Genomic DNA, 15,483 nt, shown 5'->3' on the forward strand with positions numbered 1-15,483 from the left:
CATTGCTGAAAATAAAACAAAGAAAAAAGAATCAGTTGGGTTTGCCGACAGCTAAATACCCTTAGTCTATACTAAAAAACAAGTAAAAGATTTTTAAGTTTATACCCTCCACCATGAAAAATTTTTTTTTTGGTCCTTTAATAATTTGATATTTTAGTTTGTATCCTTGTAAGACGTTGTTCGCAGTAAATCTGCAGCTTAAGGAATGATGTAAAAGTAAATAGCGTGTAGCCGTATGTTTATTTATTTATTTATTATCAGTGAGTCATGCTGTTAAATTGTAGATATTCTATCAATAAAAATGGCCATAGCCAAAATGTAAAATGTAAATGAACTAATATGGAATATTTCTGTAACGAAAGTACCAATGGGGGGGCTAAACCACAACGTGTACACAATTAGTTCACCACCACTGGGAACTATAATGCCATGTCAAATACAATTTTTGGTATGTAGATAAAATTAAAAAAACCAAAACAGGGGCCTATGTCTTAATTTTTTTATGGAGAAGTTTTTTAACCAATTTGATCCCTAAATTCCTGATGACTTCCAAATACCTTAAATAAGGAGGTGTCGTTTATGAGAGCTATTCCAAAACGTGGTCCAATGTACACTGTTTTTATGGGCAGGTTTCTTAACCACTGGGAACCCTAAATTCCAAATTACAGCTAATTGAAGCAGAAAATGTCATTCCAAAATACCTGAAATCAGGCGGTAACGTTATATGGAGGTTATACCAAAACATGTAACAGTGGGTATAACTCAAGATCTATTTAACAGGTCACGCATGATACAATAAGGAGGTAGCAGCAACTGCCGTTTTTGGTAACATAAGAAGTCAAAATTTGACATAAATTCAATGCAATTAACACATTATGTTACCTTCAGCTGGGCTGATAATGCTACCTTTCTTATTGTATCATGAGGTCATAAAATTTAAAAATTTATTAAAAACCCACATATTTTTAGATAAACTGCAAAACCTGAATGAAAAGTAATCGTTTTAACGACTAGTATACATTTAAATCGTAGCAAATTTTCTCTTCTCTTTTACTACAGCTGTATTTTTTGTCCATCGTTTTAAATTCGCGTACAAATTTAGAAACAAAAATCAAATGCCTGCCGGAAAGTCTGTTACCAAAAACGTTATTTTGGCCGGTCTCTCTCTCTCTCTCTCTTGTTAATTTTTAAAATAGAAAAATTAGAAAATTTACTGAAAACACCAAAATTGTGAGAAAAAATAGAAAACATGAATGAAAATAATATAATTCAATATTAAATAGATATCTGAAAGAAGGATAAATATTTTTTCAGTTCATATCAATTAATTTTACTCGTCTTTGGGCTGAAACTTTCTTTAAAATCAGTAAACAAAAACCATGAAAATATGAAATATGTTGCATGGCATGTTGCATGTTACCATGTAGTATGAACAGGTTAATTCGTGTACGTAATTATGAGAACGAACGACGTGATTCAAATGCTGGTATGAACATGGCATAATATGGCATAGAAAAATGGAAAGTAAATCTCGTTTTTAAATCTTGTCTTTAGAGTCCATTTTTGTTATACCTTGCATTAAAGCTGTGTACACATTGTCAGTTTTGAATGACAGCCTTGTTGTTGCTTGCTAGTGTGGCCGTTCATTTTTGTCATTCATCATGCAACCACAAAATATTTTGTGGTTGCTGGACGGTTGGACAGTTATCGATAATTGCAAAAAAATCGTCATTCAAAACTGACAATGTGTACTGTACTTAAGAAAAGTAAGGAATAAATTTCGCATTACCATGGACTTGATATTACATCCTCCGTTTAGAATAAATGCAATATTTTGCAAAAATATGGCAATATCAAGCAAATAATTTTGTATACATCAACTCTCAAATCTGTAGTGGAATTCTGACACATTTTTTGAGTTACCGACAAAAATCGGTAAATTTGAAACGCAAAATTATGAATGAAAAGTATCAATAAAAGTTGACAACACTGTTGCTATCGGTAGGACCAAGGCACATTAAAGAAGGTAGCCGACTCGTATCAGCTGATTGAATATGAAATGTCAAATAAAATTGTTGTAATTGTGAAATGTAAACAAACATCTTGTTCTGATTGGCCGAAGCTAAATCGCTGCAAATTTAAGCGCCAAGGCGAATTGATTCTCTTTACAAATTTTGACGTATTATGTTACGGCAAAAGTTGCTTTGTTGTAGCAATTCGCCGAATCGGCTACCTTCTATATTTGCCTTGGGTAGGACTTATTTTTGTTGTAAACTTACCATGGCACAATTACCATGTAGATGCATCAGCCAACCACTAAAACAAAAACCAGTCCAGTACTGTGAAATGTCAATAGTGTCTTCCAAAAATAAAGCGATTCACAGAATGTTTTCAAAAAAATTTTGTTAGGCAGATTTTAATAAACGCATTTTTACAAAAATCCACCTAAAATTCACAATTTTTCGTTCAAATTTTTGCTTTTTAATTTTGTGTTTTCAATTACAACAACTTTTTTGACAGCTCGCAGTACCTGCATGATTGTGCCATGAAACTTACTCATGGTTCACACATACGCAACAGTTGCTGCAATTATACAATTCCGTTTTGATCTTCATTTTCTCATTCTGCAGGGGTGGAAAAAAATGTAGCAAACATGGATAGAAAGGGTACAAAAAGTACTTTTGAGATGAATTCACACATAATTATTTTTTTATTTAATTATCGAAGTTCTCAAAAAAATGTGACAACACCCATATCGAAAATATATGCGATAATTTACCTCAATATTAGAAATAAAATCTATTTGTTAAAAAAAGCGATATTAACAGGTATTTTAATTCATTTCCTTTCCTTTTTACCACACACGTGTATCACTACCTGTATCACACACATTTGTCAGTTTTCAGCCACTTTATTTCATAAAAACACACTATTTTATTTTTTATTACAGGCAATTCAAATTGTTTTGGTACATGAATAGTACATTTTTTACACAAAGTACGTTTGTTACGAAAATGCTGAAAAATGCAACCCTTCTGTTAAAAATAAGAAAAACGGTCAAAACGGAATTGTAAAATCGCAGCAACTGTTGCGTATGTGTGAACCATGAGTTACCAAAGAGTGTCGTTAATTGCCGAAATTAGGTCTGTACGGTAACTCAAAAGTTTGTACAAATTTGTACAAACTTTTACAAAATGCTGTTCGATAACAAACTTGTTCAGTGAAAGAAGACTGGGAGGTGTTGCAAGTACTCGCAAGAACTTGCAAATACTTTTTACTTGTAAAGTTATCGAACAGGCCTATTATAAGCATTTTAAAGCTCTGTTCCCGAACTAAAAGTTTTTACAATTTTTACCAAATTTACACATTTTGCGTTTCCGTACACAAAATTTATATGAAAATCGTATAAAGTACGGGAACAGGCCATAATTTTATCGATTTTTATCGGAAACTCAAAAAATGAGTTAAGGGGAGTACACACTATCATTCAAAACTGACAGTCAACGTACTTTTAGGACAATTATCCGGCAAATAACAGCTTTTATTTAGCTAAAAATGTTTGAAAAACAATATATACGGCATTATTTACAGATTACAAAAGCAAATTTTCAGTTAGGCTTTGATATTCACGAAATAGACCTCGATTACTGTCAGTTTTGCTTGCCAATGTGTACTATACTTTACAGAACTCCACTACTGTAGTGTGATTCTGTAACTGGTTAACAACAGAATTACCGACAATTTTTATTTGCTTATAATTTCGATAATTAACGAAATATGTCGGTAAGTTGACGACCAAAATGCAGTTGTCGCTTACCCCTATCCCAAGTGTTGTCAACTTTTATTTCAACTTTTCATTCATAATTTTGCGTTTTAATTTTATCGATTTTTGTCGGTAACGACAAAAAAAGTTATTTGAATTTGCTCTCAAATTTTTCTTGTTTTTGGTGCAGCATACTCTCGGGCGCACTTTAAATTTTAAAAGTAACACAAAGTTCCTTTTAATTTGTCTAAAGCTGAAAACACATCCAACGTTTGGGTAAAGTTTTGTGTCGTTTTTGGCCGTTTTTACACTGTTCAGCATGATGCCGAAAAATTCAAACGCTGGACTTTGGTGTCGGCGTCGCCCTGTTGTTGTTGTTGTTTTTTCTCAACGCCCAACACAAAACTTTACTCAAACGTGGGTGTGCTTTCAGCTTAACATTTATTTTTAAAGCAAACTTGTAAGAATTAAAACCGGTTATCTATCCAATACCGGCCAGCATTTAACTACAGAGAAGATATAATAACGGGCCATAGACTCTATACTATGGTGGAGGGTATAAAAACATTAGTGCGAGACGTGTATGAAGGAGTCGTCCCAAGGCATATTTATACAAGGTAGAAGTGACAATCAGCTGCATTCTTACTTTTTTGTAAATTTAGTTTTCAAAATGTAATAGGGTCTGCTCATGAAATTTGAAACTTCGAAATTTGCTAACATAAAATTCTTCTTTTCACCGTAAACGTGTAATAATAATGACCTACGACAGTTCTGAATGCTTTATATTTACATTTTGATTTAAATTTGTTCTATTTTAGAGGATTTTCAAAATGTATTTATGTTTTTCCTGAGAAAATTTTATCTTTGACAATTAATTTTCAATAACAACAATGTTGTTTTTGTAAATTTGTTATGTCTTGTTCATACTAAAGCGGGCCAGACACTATCAAATTTGCTTGTCCATCCGATGAACTTCTTCTGTACGTGTGTGCTTGATAAGTGTGTAGCAAAGCATTCAATCAGCCTTCAATCTGCAACCGAAATCTTAAAATTCTCCTCTAAAAACGGATGAACTTAATTTTTTTTATTTCTTTCCAAACACAATGTTTTCTTTTTTCAAAATTTCTTTTTGACAATTTTGAAAATAAACCCTATTCATCGGATTGATTGGGTTTCATTTTGAAAATCAAAACTATTTTGATTTTCCTCAATCCATAAAATAAACACATACATTCTCATATTTTGAAAAATCTACACATACTACTACAAATGTTGACATCAAAATTTGATAGTGTATGGGGCGCTTAAGGCTAATCCGCTCTCTATTCGTCGTTCGAACCCAAATTACGATATAATTACTTCATTTCCCACACAAAATTTTGAGAACGAACAACGATTTTTGTACATTGTTTAATTTAAATTACTCTCAGAACGACGATAAAATGTGTCCCATCTCTAACAAATAAGAGAATTTATCAAAATAAATTACAACATAAAATACAACATTTAAAAATTTATTAAAAACCCAAACTTTTTTAGAAAAACTGCAAAACATGAATGAAAAGTAAACGGTTTAACGATTAGTATACACTCAAATCATAGCAAAATTTGTCTTCTCTTTCATTGCAGTTGCATTTCTTGTCCATCGTTTCAAATCTGCGTATAAATCTAGAAACAAAAATCAAATGCCTGCCACAAAGTCTGTATACCAAAAAGATATTTTTTTGCAGGTTTCTCTCTCGTTAATTTTGAAAATAGAAAAATTAAAAATAAAATCTGAAAACACCAAAGTTGTGAGAAAAAATAGAAAACATGAATGAAAATAATATAATTTAATATATTTAATATCTGAAAGAAGGAAAAATATTTTTTCGGTTCGTATCAATTAATTTTATTCGTCTTTTTGCTGAAAATTTCTTTAAAATCAGTCAATAAAAAGTATGACAATGTGAATCATGTTGCTATGAATTGTGTACCATGTCGTATGAACGGGTTAATTCGTGTACGTAATTATGAGAGCGAACAACGTGATTCAAATGCTGTTATGAACATGTCATAAGTACTTCTCAGTCCTCTTTTACTGAACAAGTTTGTCATCGAACAGCATTTTGTCAAAGTTTGTATAAATTTTTGGATTATCAAACAGGCCTACTGTACAATTCATTGCGAAGAAAAATTATTTGTTTTACGAATGAAAACATTTAAGTAAGTTTCACGAAGTCAAAAAGATAACCAGAAAAGGAGCTACAAGCATTTTTTGACATACATATCACATTCGTAACACATGAGTTTGGCAAGACCCCACTTAGGCGGCCATCAGACCATCTGCTTTTTCACATGTATGTTGTCACTTTGGGTATACTAATATACAGAACTGCTGGTGTCATACATGTGAAAAAGCAGATGGTCTGATGACGGCCTTATTTTTTACTAAAAAAATTTCGACATTTTTCTTAAAATTGGATCTTTTCCACATTATTTGACAAAATGAATACCTTTTTATGAAACTTGTCGCATTTTACCTGTGGGATTCTTTAGGGCATTTTTTTGTTACCGACAAAAATCGGCCAAATTAAAACGCAAAATTATGAATGAAAAGTTCAAATAAATGTTGACATCACTGTTGCTATCGATAGAACTTTGCGACTACTTTTTATTGGTCGCTAACTTACCGAATAATATCGTTAATTGCCGAAATTATACACATTTTAATTTTAACGATTTTTGTCGGTAACTAAAAAAATGCGTTAGAGAATCCCACTACAGGGGCCGTCACCTCAGCAATTATGTGTTAACTGACTGTAGTTGGACTTCTTGGCTCTTCTCTTTCTCCATTTAAAACAAACGATTTTATTTAAATATTAACGTGATCAAAATATTAACATCCAAACGCTTTAGGTTAAAGCCAAAAACAGAATCAACGTATGGTTAAATTTTGTGTTATTTTGGCCGTTTTTACACTGTTAGGCCTGACAACGAAAATTTAAAACTCATTAGAAATATGTATATGCCGGCATATACATGCATACATATTCATTTATTGCTCTAATATAATGCAGACTTTCCTTTGGCCAACGCACAGTATTTAATGTAGTTTTTACTCTACCTTCCAATAATTGTTCCATGAAATTTGTCAAAAAGAAAAAACACTCAACGTTAGTAGATTCTGGAACAGAGCTCATGTATTCTACTTTTGTGGTGAAAACGTGTCATACGAGCGTATTTGGGTATGGGTGGGACAGGACAGTTCATGTTCGATCATCTTCGAATACCTACCTCGGTTAGTTAGAAAAAGACGAAAATAGTTTCATTTCTTCGTGTGATAAAAGTTGGAAAGAAGGAGTCCTAATTCGCTCTCTATTATCAAAAAGAAAAAAACTCAACAATAGTAGATTCTGGAACAGAGGTCATGTATTCTACTTTGTGGTGAAAACGTGTCATACGAGCGTATTTGGGTATGGGTGGGACAGTTCATGTTCGATCATCTTCGAATATCTACCTCGGTACCTCGGTTAGTTAGAAAAAGACGAAAATAGTTTAATTTCTTCATGCTACTCTGTGATAAAAATTGGAAAGAAGGAGTCCTAATTCGCTCTCTATTATCAAAAAGAAAAAAACTCAACAATCAAGTTGGAGTTGTGTTACCGCAAATTATAATTTAGAAAAGAAAAAATTGTGATGGAAAATCCAAAAACAGAAGGATGCGAAGAGGATTCTTCGAAAAACATCAGGTATTTATGTAAAATTATCGTAAAAGCCTTTTTTGGATGATGATTAAAAATTCGGAACAAGTGTAATTTATGGACACTTCTCGAATCGGGGTGAAATTTTTGCTATAGGCACTCATTGAGATCCTGAGCACAACGTTATATACCATTAATATTTATCTTGTTTAAACTTCGTCAAAATATTTCAGTTGCACACTCATCCTCAACTATATCAGAAATAAAAATGGGAACAAATTGCCTTTATCGACCCTTCGCAGAAAAAAATACAAACATTTTCTTTTAATCGCAAGTTTTCTTATGCCATGTTCATACCAGCATTTGAATCACGTCGTTCGTTCTCATAATTACGTACACGAATTAACCCGTTCATACGACATGTTACACAATTCATAGCAACATGATTCATATTTTCATACTTTTTATTTTCTGATTTTAAAGAAAGTTTCGTCCAAAAGACGACTAAAATTTATTGATATGAACTGAAAAACTATTTGTCCTTCTTTCAGATATCTATTTAATATTTAATTACATTATTTTCATTCATCTTTTCTATTTTTTTCACAATTCTGGTGTTTTCAGCAAATAAAAATATTTTTCTAATTTCAAAATGAACGAGAGAGAGACCTGCCAAAATAACTTTTTGGTATACAGACTTTCTGGCAGGCATTTGATTTTTGTTCCTAAATTTGTACTCGAATTTGAAACGATGGACAAGAAATGCAACTACAATAAACGAAAAGAGAAAATTTGCTATGATTTGAAAGTATATTAGTCCTTGAACCGTTTACTTTTCATTCAGGTTTTGCAGTTTTTCTAAAAATTTTTGGGTTTTTAATAAATTTTAAATTTTATATTTTTCCTGTCATAATTCATTTATTTCGATAAATTCTCTCATTTGTTAGAGATGGGACATATTTTATCGTCGTTCTGAGAGTAATTTAAATTGAACAAAGTACACAAATCGTTGTTCGTTCTCAAAATTTTGTATGGGAAATGAAGTAATTATATCGTAATTTGGGTTCGAACAACGAATAGAGAACGAATTACCGTCAGTCTGAACATGGCATTAAGTAGCCGGGTTTCGGCCGGGGATTTAAGACTTTCGGCTACGCGAACAAAATTTTTTTAATTCGTAAATATTTCCCCACGGAGGCCTATATCTCGGTAAGTATACATTTCCGCAACAAAACAAATACATCGGTGGAATCGGCATAATTTTTTCATGATTTTCTGCGGTGGGTAGGTAAAGCTGAAAACACATCCAACGTTAGAGTAAAGTTTTGTGTTGGGCGTTGAGGAAAAAACAACAACAACAGGGCGACGCCGACACCAAAGTCCAGCGTTGATCTGTTTGCCGGCATAAATTTCAAATGAATTTGAATTTTTCGGCATCATGTCCAACAGTGTAAAAACGGCCAAAACGACACAAAACTTTACCCAAACGTTGGATGTGTTTTCAGCTTAAAGGAAATATATGCCTAAAAATGATACATGTTTGCTTTTTACCTGCGTTAGAAATGCGTATTTTTGACGTTTTGAAAAACGTAGCTTCGCTGTTGTTAAGTACTGCGGCGTTAAGAAACATAATACTTCGCAGATTTTCAGCCATTTGTATTTGTTTCTATTTCGGTGGTGCTCAAATTATTTTGTGCATTAGTCTCTCTGAGCGAGTCTTTCCTTTGCTAAACCACGACAGATGAGAATAAAGAGAACATATTTTGTTGTTTCAGTCACGTTACATTTCATTCATCTTTTTTTTCTGAAAATATTTGTGTTTTCAATAAATTTTTAATTTGAACATGTCATAATTTATTTTTTCGATGGGACATATGTACATATTTATTCGTCGTTCGGAGAGTATTTCTACTCGAACAAGTAGAAAAATCCTCGTACGTTCTCAGAATTGTGTATGGGGAAATAAGTAATTTATTCGTAGTTATGGGTCGAACAACCGATAGAGAACGAACGAAGTACCCTGGAAACGGCTCATTAGTCATGGCACAATTACACAGGTGGTAGTGGTATCTTAAAATTTTGAATGTTATGTCAAAATTTTCTTTATGTTGTTGGGTAAATTACAACAAAAATATTTTTTATATTTCATATTCGTACAGCTGGTTTGATATCACTACCTTGGTAATTGTGCCATGCCTTTTATTATTCTACCGTGCTAAAAAGTAAGAGACCATGGTACAATAATACAGGTAGCATTATCATGCCAGCTGATGATAACATAATGTGTCAACTGCATTGAATTGATGTCAAATTTTGACATCTTATGTTGCCAACAATTGCCGATGCGGCTACCTGTGTATTTGTACCATGTAAGAGACACAACTATTTTTTTTGTTATTGAATTAATAGAGCTTTCATGACCTAAAAGCTGTTCTACACGGTATGTTTTTTACATATTTGTGCATACCAACTGTCACTTTTTACAAATCTGAACTTTGTACACATGGTGTGAACCATACAGAAATTTCAATGCATGAAAGTGTTATGTGCATACATACCCAGCAAAATTTTATGGAAGTGGTTCCATGAGATGCCATGATTTCACTGGATCTTTTGCATTGGTTCAATTGAAGTCGTGATAGATCCGATCTTTTCTTCAGCATTTGAATTAATTCCACGAATGATAAATCAACTCGTGAAAGATCCGATCTTTTCTTCAACATTTAAACCCATTCAAAGGAAGTCGTGAAAGATCCGATATTTTCATCGGTATTTGAACCCATTCCATCGATCCAATTGGGATGAAGTTTATTTTTAGGTATATTTTCTTTTATTTATTACACTGTGCAACAAAATGAATGTGAAAATCTGGGGCACGGGAATTCCCCGAAAAACCCCGAAGGACAGACCCGCCGTGAGTTGAACTTCCGCGTTATGGCGTAATGGATTTTTTTGCTATAGGCCCTGTAAGTCATCAGGAATTAGCGTTGTATCTTTGTTCACTTATGTTTTAGCTCTTAAAATGAAGGACGATGAGGACATCGAAGGAAGCGAGTTAGAAGGTCGAAGTACTCTACGAAAATAATCCTCATTCCATTTGACTGAAGACATATTATCTCAAAAATAAGCTAAAACAACAGTGAACAAAGATATAACGCTATTTCCTGAACAAAGATATAACGCCATAATGCGAAAGTTCGACATAGGGCGGATCTGTCCTTCGGGGTTCCTAATATACTTACCAAGGGCTTTTATCCCCAAAGAGAATCGTCCATGCCCCAAAATTTTTGTTCACAGTGTTATTTATAGGAAGTCTCCAATATGGAGTCAAAAAATATAATCGAACTGCACTCTTTGATACTAAAAGAGTTTCCTTGTCTGTGCTAGGATCTTATTTGTAAATACATAAGTATATTTTATAAAAGGTTTTAATTAGTAGTATGTCCTTATACATTTCTTGCAAATGTTTGCTTGAATCCTATTTCAAGTACATAAATATATGCAAAATCTGTCGAATCAAGATGAAACGTTGGATATGCGACTAACTCTGACTTAGAATGAAATCAATCAAATTTTGTTTTCGAAATTTGACCAAAAAGCCCGAATCGAAGAAGAACAGGATTCTGAAAATGAATGGTAAGGGAAGGTCGAGTTAAGCATGACCTGATTATGTAGTATTTTTCTACAAACGTGCCTTCGTGGACAAGGAGGCTTATCCCACATCAATTAATATACCTCGATTCAATTTTAAACTCATTGGTAGTGATGTACTTCTATAGCCGTGATGTACTTCTATGGAATTGGTAAAAATTCCATGCTAGAGGGTTCATAAAGATGACATGCCAAAGGGTTAGTGTAAATGCTATTCTAGGAATTGCTTAAGATGTCATGCCAAAGGGTTGGTAAAGATGACATGCCAAAGGGTTTGTGAAAATGCTATTCTAGGAATTGGTTAAGATGTCATGACAAAGAATTGGTTAAAATGCCATTCCACGGGGTTAGTGAAGATGACATGCTTAGGATCTGAAAAGGAATTGCATCTTTTGGGGGTCACGCTCTTGTAAAAAAATGAATGAAGATGCTAAAAAAATGACATTCCATATCACTTGTACCCATTCTTGAATAGCTTCTTTGGCATCGAACATGCTGGGTATGTATATTTTTCGAATAGAACGCGCTCTATTCTCGTCTGTACAACCAAAGGTAAACAGCTGTTTTGTTTGTACGCGGAATAAATAAAGAAAACAACAGAAAACGAATCAAAAATAAAATTTTGCCGTGCAGAAGGAATCACATATGGGCGACAAAAGTGACAGTTGCTATGTATGAATATGTAAAAAACATACCGTGTAGAAACACCATAAAAGGAGTTTTGTATTGAAAAAGTGATATCTAGCGAAGTCCACACACATCCAACCAATATGCTACGATCGTTTCGCTGGTGGTTTAGTTCAGCTCATCAGGCATATTTAGATGTGGTGCTAGACAAAGGCTGAGTTTGAAAACTTATATACATATACGTATAGGTACAAAACTTATTGCAAATTTTGCAGTTGTGAAGTATTTTTGAAGCCTTTTTTACTATCAAGTCAGCCTAGTGCCTCTGGTCTTCATAGAATCCCTCCATACCAATTGCTGATATTATTCGAATGTTCGGCACAACTTTCGAAAACGACTATCACTGTCGAATGTTTGACAAATGTTTTTCATGTGTACACAACCACGTTGTTCTTTTGTTCGTCAAAAGTTCGAAAACGATCATTTTCGAACATTTCAATATGACCAGCAATATTGTGGCAAATAAATAGTTTACACTTTCTACCTTTTGGCAAAATTTTAAGTTTCCCATATGTAGCCGGTCTTCGGTCGAGGATTTAAGATGTTATCCTATGGACAGGTACAAAATTCGGTTACGTGTACAAGGTACACTCTCCATATGCTTTAAAACGCCTTTATTGACCTCTTTAAAAGAGTAAAATGTCAAAACCCATATATCGGGAACTATAGACGTAATGAGCGTTAAAGTAAGATATTTTTGAAATGTGAAGACCCATATCTTAGGGAGTATTTTTGGCATATTAAAAAAGGGTTTTGGGATTCGTGTCTGATAAGACGTTGAGAGTATCGATCTTGTAGCTATCCTATCGTCGTTGTCTTGTTATGTGCAACAAGAGACACCTGCAAAGTATTGTACATCTTCACATAATCTGTAGTCGTACTGTAACCCATAGTGATTCTCGTTCCTTACATATCGAGTGGGAGAAGGCAAGTCCTTCTCGATGAGAGATTCCTGGTCTGCGGTGTGCCTTTTCAATGTTGATATCATCTCAACAAGTGGAAAGGGTATTATAAGTTTGTTTTACCCAATATTTACCTAACAACGCGAAATATTTGCCCTAAGTGTTGTGTTTTTTGGTGACGATTAAAACATTTTTACTGCTAGTAACCCCTTAAACTTATTTATTATTTGTCTTTATAGTGCACCCGCTAATATGGAATCCAAACTACATAATGCATACACTGTTGATTGTAAATTTATTGTTGGCGAAAAACTGGGAGTGCCTAAAACTGTATTTGGCCACAAATTATTGTTCAGCTTGAATTCGGAAGTGTTTGAATCAATGTTTTCGGGAAATTTTTTAGAAGCTAAATGTACCGAAATTGCTTTGCCGGATGACGACCCAAATGCTTTTCGTAAGTTACGTCTTATTTTGTATAACCTTCGTGATGCTCGAACAGAGATTGCAGAACTTAATGTCAGCGATACCATAGGCTTATATAAGCTATGCGACAAATATATGATTATGAACATAAAAAAATTCTGCGCCGATCATTTGAGAAAATATCTATCTGGTGATGATAATGAGGATCATGATAATGATGAAGATGGTGATTATGGTCAAGACGTGGATGATTATTATGGTCAACTGATAGAGCTGTTTGCGTTTGTTATGGAATTTCCTAATCCAGAGTTATTAAAAGAAATTGAAGAGGTAAGAGTAACATACAACGGTAAAAATATATGTATCAATCTTGTCCTATTAAAATGTGAAATGAAAAATGTTAGAGGCATTCCAAAATCCACCAGTGTACCCAAAGCTATTTCCACCAAACAAGTAAATTTTTGTAGTATTCGTTTTCTAGCCCAAAACATTTTGATTGGAACTTCTATGTAAAACCTAAATTTTTCCAAAGGTGCGTTTTCACGAAAATTCTCTAAAAGCCGCATTTTTGTTGCAATCAATAGTCATTTTTTTCATTGTTCATTTTCTGGCTATAAAACAAATCATAAAAAAAATTAGATATTTTGGGCCCTATATAGCTATATAGAAATCTGACCCCATTTTCACAATTTTTTGTAGGCCACAACAATGAACTATACGATTGTACCATAAATGCGGCTTTTAAAGAATTTTCGAGAAAATTCACCTTTGGCCCCATACTAATTACTATGGAGCACGAGTTAACCTTAACTGTAGTGCGATTCTCTAACTCATTTTTTGAGATACCTACAATTTTCGGTAAAATTAACGCAACTAATCAATTTCATATCCACTGTAAAACATTTTGTTGTTATTCAAATACTTGAATACAACAAAATATGGACTAAAGCTGAAATAAACACAAAGATGTAAAATTAAAATGCTTATAATTTCGGTAATTACCGATGTTTTCGGTAAGTTAGCGACAAATAAAAACCAGTCGTAATGTTCTACCGATAGTAAGGATGTTGTCAACTTTTATTTGAACTTTTCATTCATAATTTTGCGTTTTAATTTTAACGATTTTTGTCGGTAACTCAAAAAATATGTTAGAGAATCGCACTACTGATCGTCATAAAATTGTATATATAAAGTTTTTTTGTCGGTCTAATGTACATATGTATTTTCATTTATTGAGTATTTCTATTTCTCCTCATTTTTATTTTCAGAAACTAAGTATGGAAGATTACCCTCTACTTGAGGCCGTTTTTAACTTTAATCCAATAACTTTTTTGAAATATCTTGAAATCAAAGTAAATCGAGATCATACATATCATTTGCCCATATTCAATGCAATCGAAAAGTATTTAACATACAACAATTTAATACCCCAGGAACTGTTGAAATCTGAGAAAACTAAACAATCGCCGAGCAAAAATTTCAATGGACAGGAAAATGTTGTGTTTCTAAGCGATGAAAGACAAATGGAATTGCTTGAACAGTTGCTAACATTGGTCGATTTTGCTCGAATAAGCATTCAAGAATTTATTTCGGGACCTGGTGTATCAAAAATACTTACGTGTGAACAAAAGTATTACATTTTATCACAGCTTTGTGCCGATCCTCAACCATCATATATTAATTTGTATCAAAACTAAAGTAGTACTTATAAGCCAGCATGTTTTGTAGCTAATGGTATATGTACAAAGTATTGGCATTAAATGTCCTTTATTTATTTAATCAAAAAATATATATTAAGTATTCAATTCACCAATGTTATGTTTTATTCATTTACTAGCTGACCGGGGTCCGCGTTGCTGGCCCGTTGTTCGGATTTTCCGTGTAAACATCACATACATATTTATTTATCTAGTATTAATACTGAACTGATGATAATTATCTAGCAAAATTTAAGGGAAGGGGTTTCATGCGATGCCGTGATTTCATGGCATCTTTTGCATTGGTTCAAACAATGCACAGGAAGTCGTGAAAGATCCGATCTTTTCATCAGCAGTTAAACCCATGCAAAGGAAGTCGTGAAAGATCCGATCTTTTCATCAGCATTTGAACCCATTTCATCGATCCAATTGGGATGAATTTTGTGTTTTTATTTATACACAATTTCTAAATATATAAGATTAATTATTTACAATAGGCTTGATGTTGTCGGAGTCTCGAAATCATAACCAACGTTGTTAAAACTCTCGTAATGATAATGTCATTGGCAATGATGCCATTCAATCATGGGTGCGAGTAGTCTGGCATGTCATCTTTTTAGCATCTTCATCGATGAATTTTATATGAGCGTGGACCCCAAAAGAAGCTATTCATTTTT

General features: G+C 33.2%; 1 protein-coding gene across 2 annotated transcripts; it reads left to right on the forward strand.

The window, feature by feature from the left end:
* The first annotated feature begins 7,115 nt into the window (after window positions 1-7,115).
* On the forward strand, window positions 7,116-14,922 carry LOC141392765 (BTB/POZ domain-containing protein 2-like). 2 transcript variants are annotated; one of them, XM_073965734.1, is made up of 4 exons: window positions 7,116-7,494; window positions 12,926-13,140; window positions 13,195-13,439; window positions 14,378-14,922. In XM_073965734.1, the coding sequence occupies exons 1-4, from the start codon at window positions 7,442-7,444 to the stop codon at window positions 14,804-14,806; spliced, it is 942 nt and encodes a 313-aa protein (XP_073821835.1). In that variant the 5' UTR covers window positions 7,116-7,441; the 3' UTR covers window positions 14,807-14,922. The 2 variants fall into 2 exon arrangements, with proteins under 2 accessions (XP_073821835.1, XP_073821834.1); XM_073965733.1 differs by having other exon boundaries at window positions 7,134-7,494; window positions 12,926-13,439.
* The last annotated feature ends 561 nt before the right edge of the window (window positions 14,923-15,483 follow it).

The sequence above is a fragment of the Musca autumnalis genome, unplaced genomic scaffold, assembly GCF_047663935.1.
Source record: "Musca autumnalis isolate F117 unplaced genomic scaffold, ASM4766393v1 scaffold_2, whole genome shotgun sequence".
NCBI lineage: Eukaryota > Metazoa > Arthropoda > Insecta > Diptera > Muscidae > Musca > Musca autumnalis.

What these genes read in the sequence shown, in the direction of transcription:
- LOC141392765 (XM_073965733.1), top strand. Translation starts at nt 7,442, where the DNA reads ATGGAAAATCCAAAAACAGAAGGATGCGAAGAGGATTCTTCGAAAAAC. An exon ending in GATTCTTCGAAAAACATCAG is followed by an intron (nt 7,495 to 12,925) that starts GTATTTATGTAA and finishes TTGTCTTTATAG; the next exon opens with TGCACCCGCTAATATGGAAT. An exon ending in TATTAAAAGAAATTGAAGAG is followed by an intron (nt 13,440 to 14,377) that starts GTAAGAGTAACA and finishes TTTTATTTTCAG; the next exon opens with AAACTAAGTATGGAAGATTA.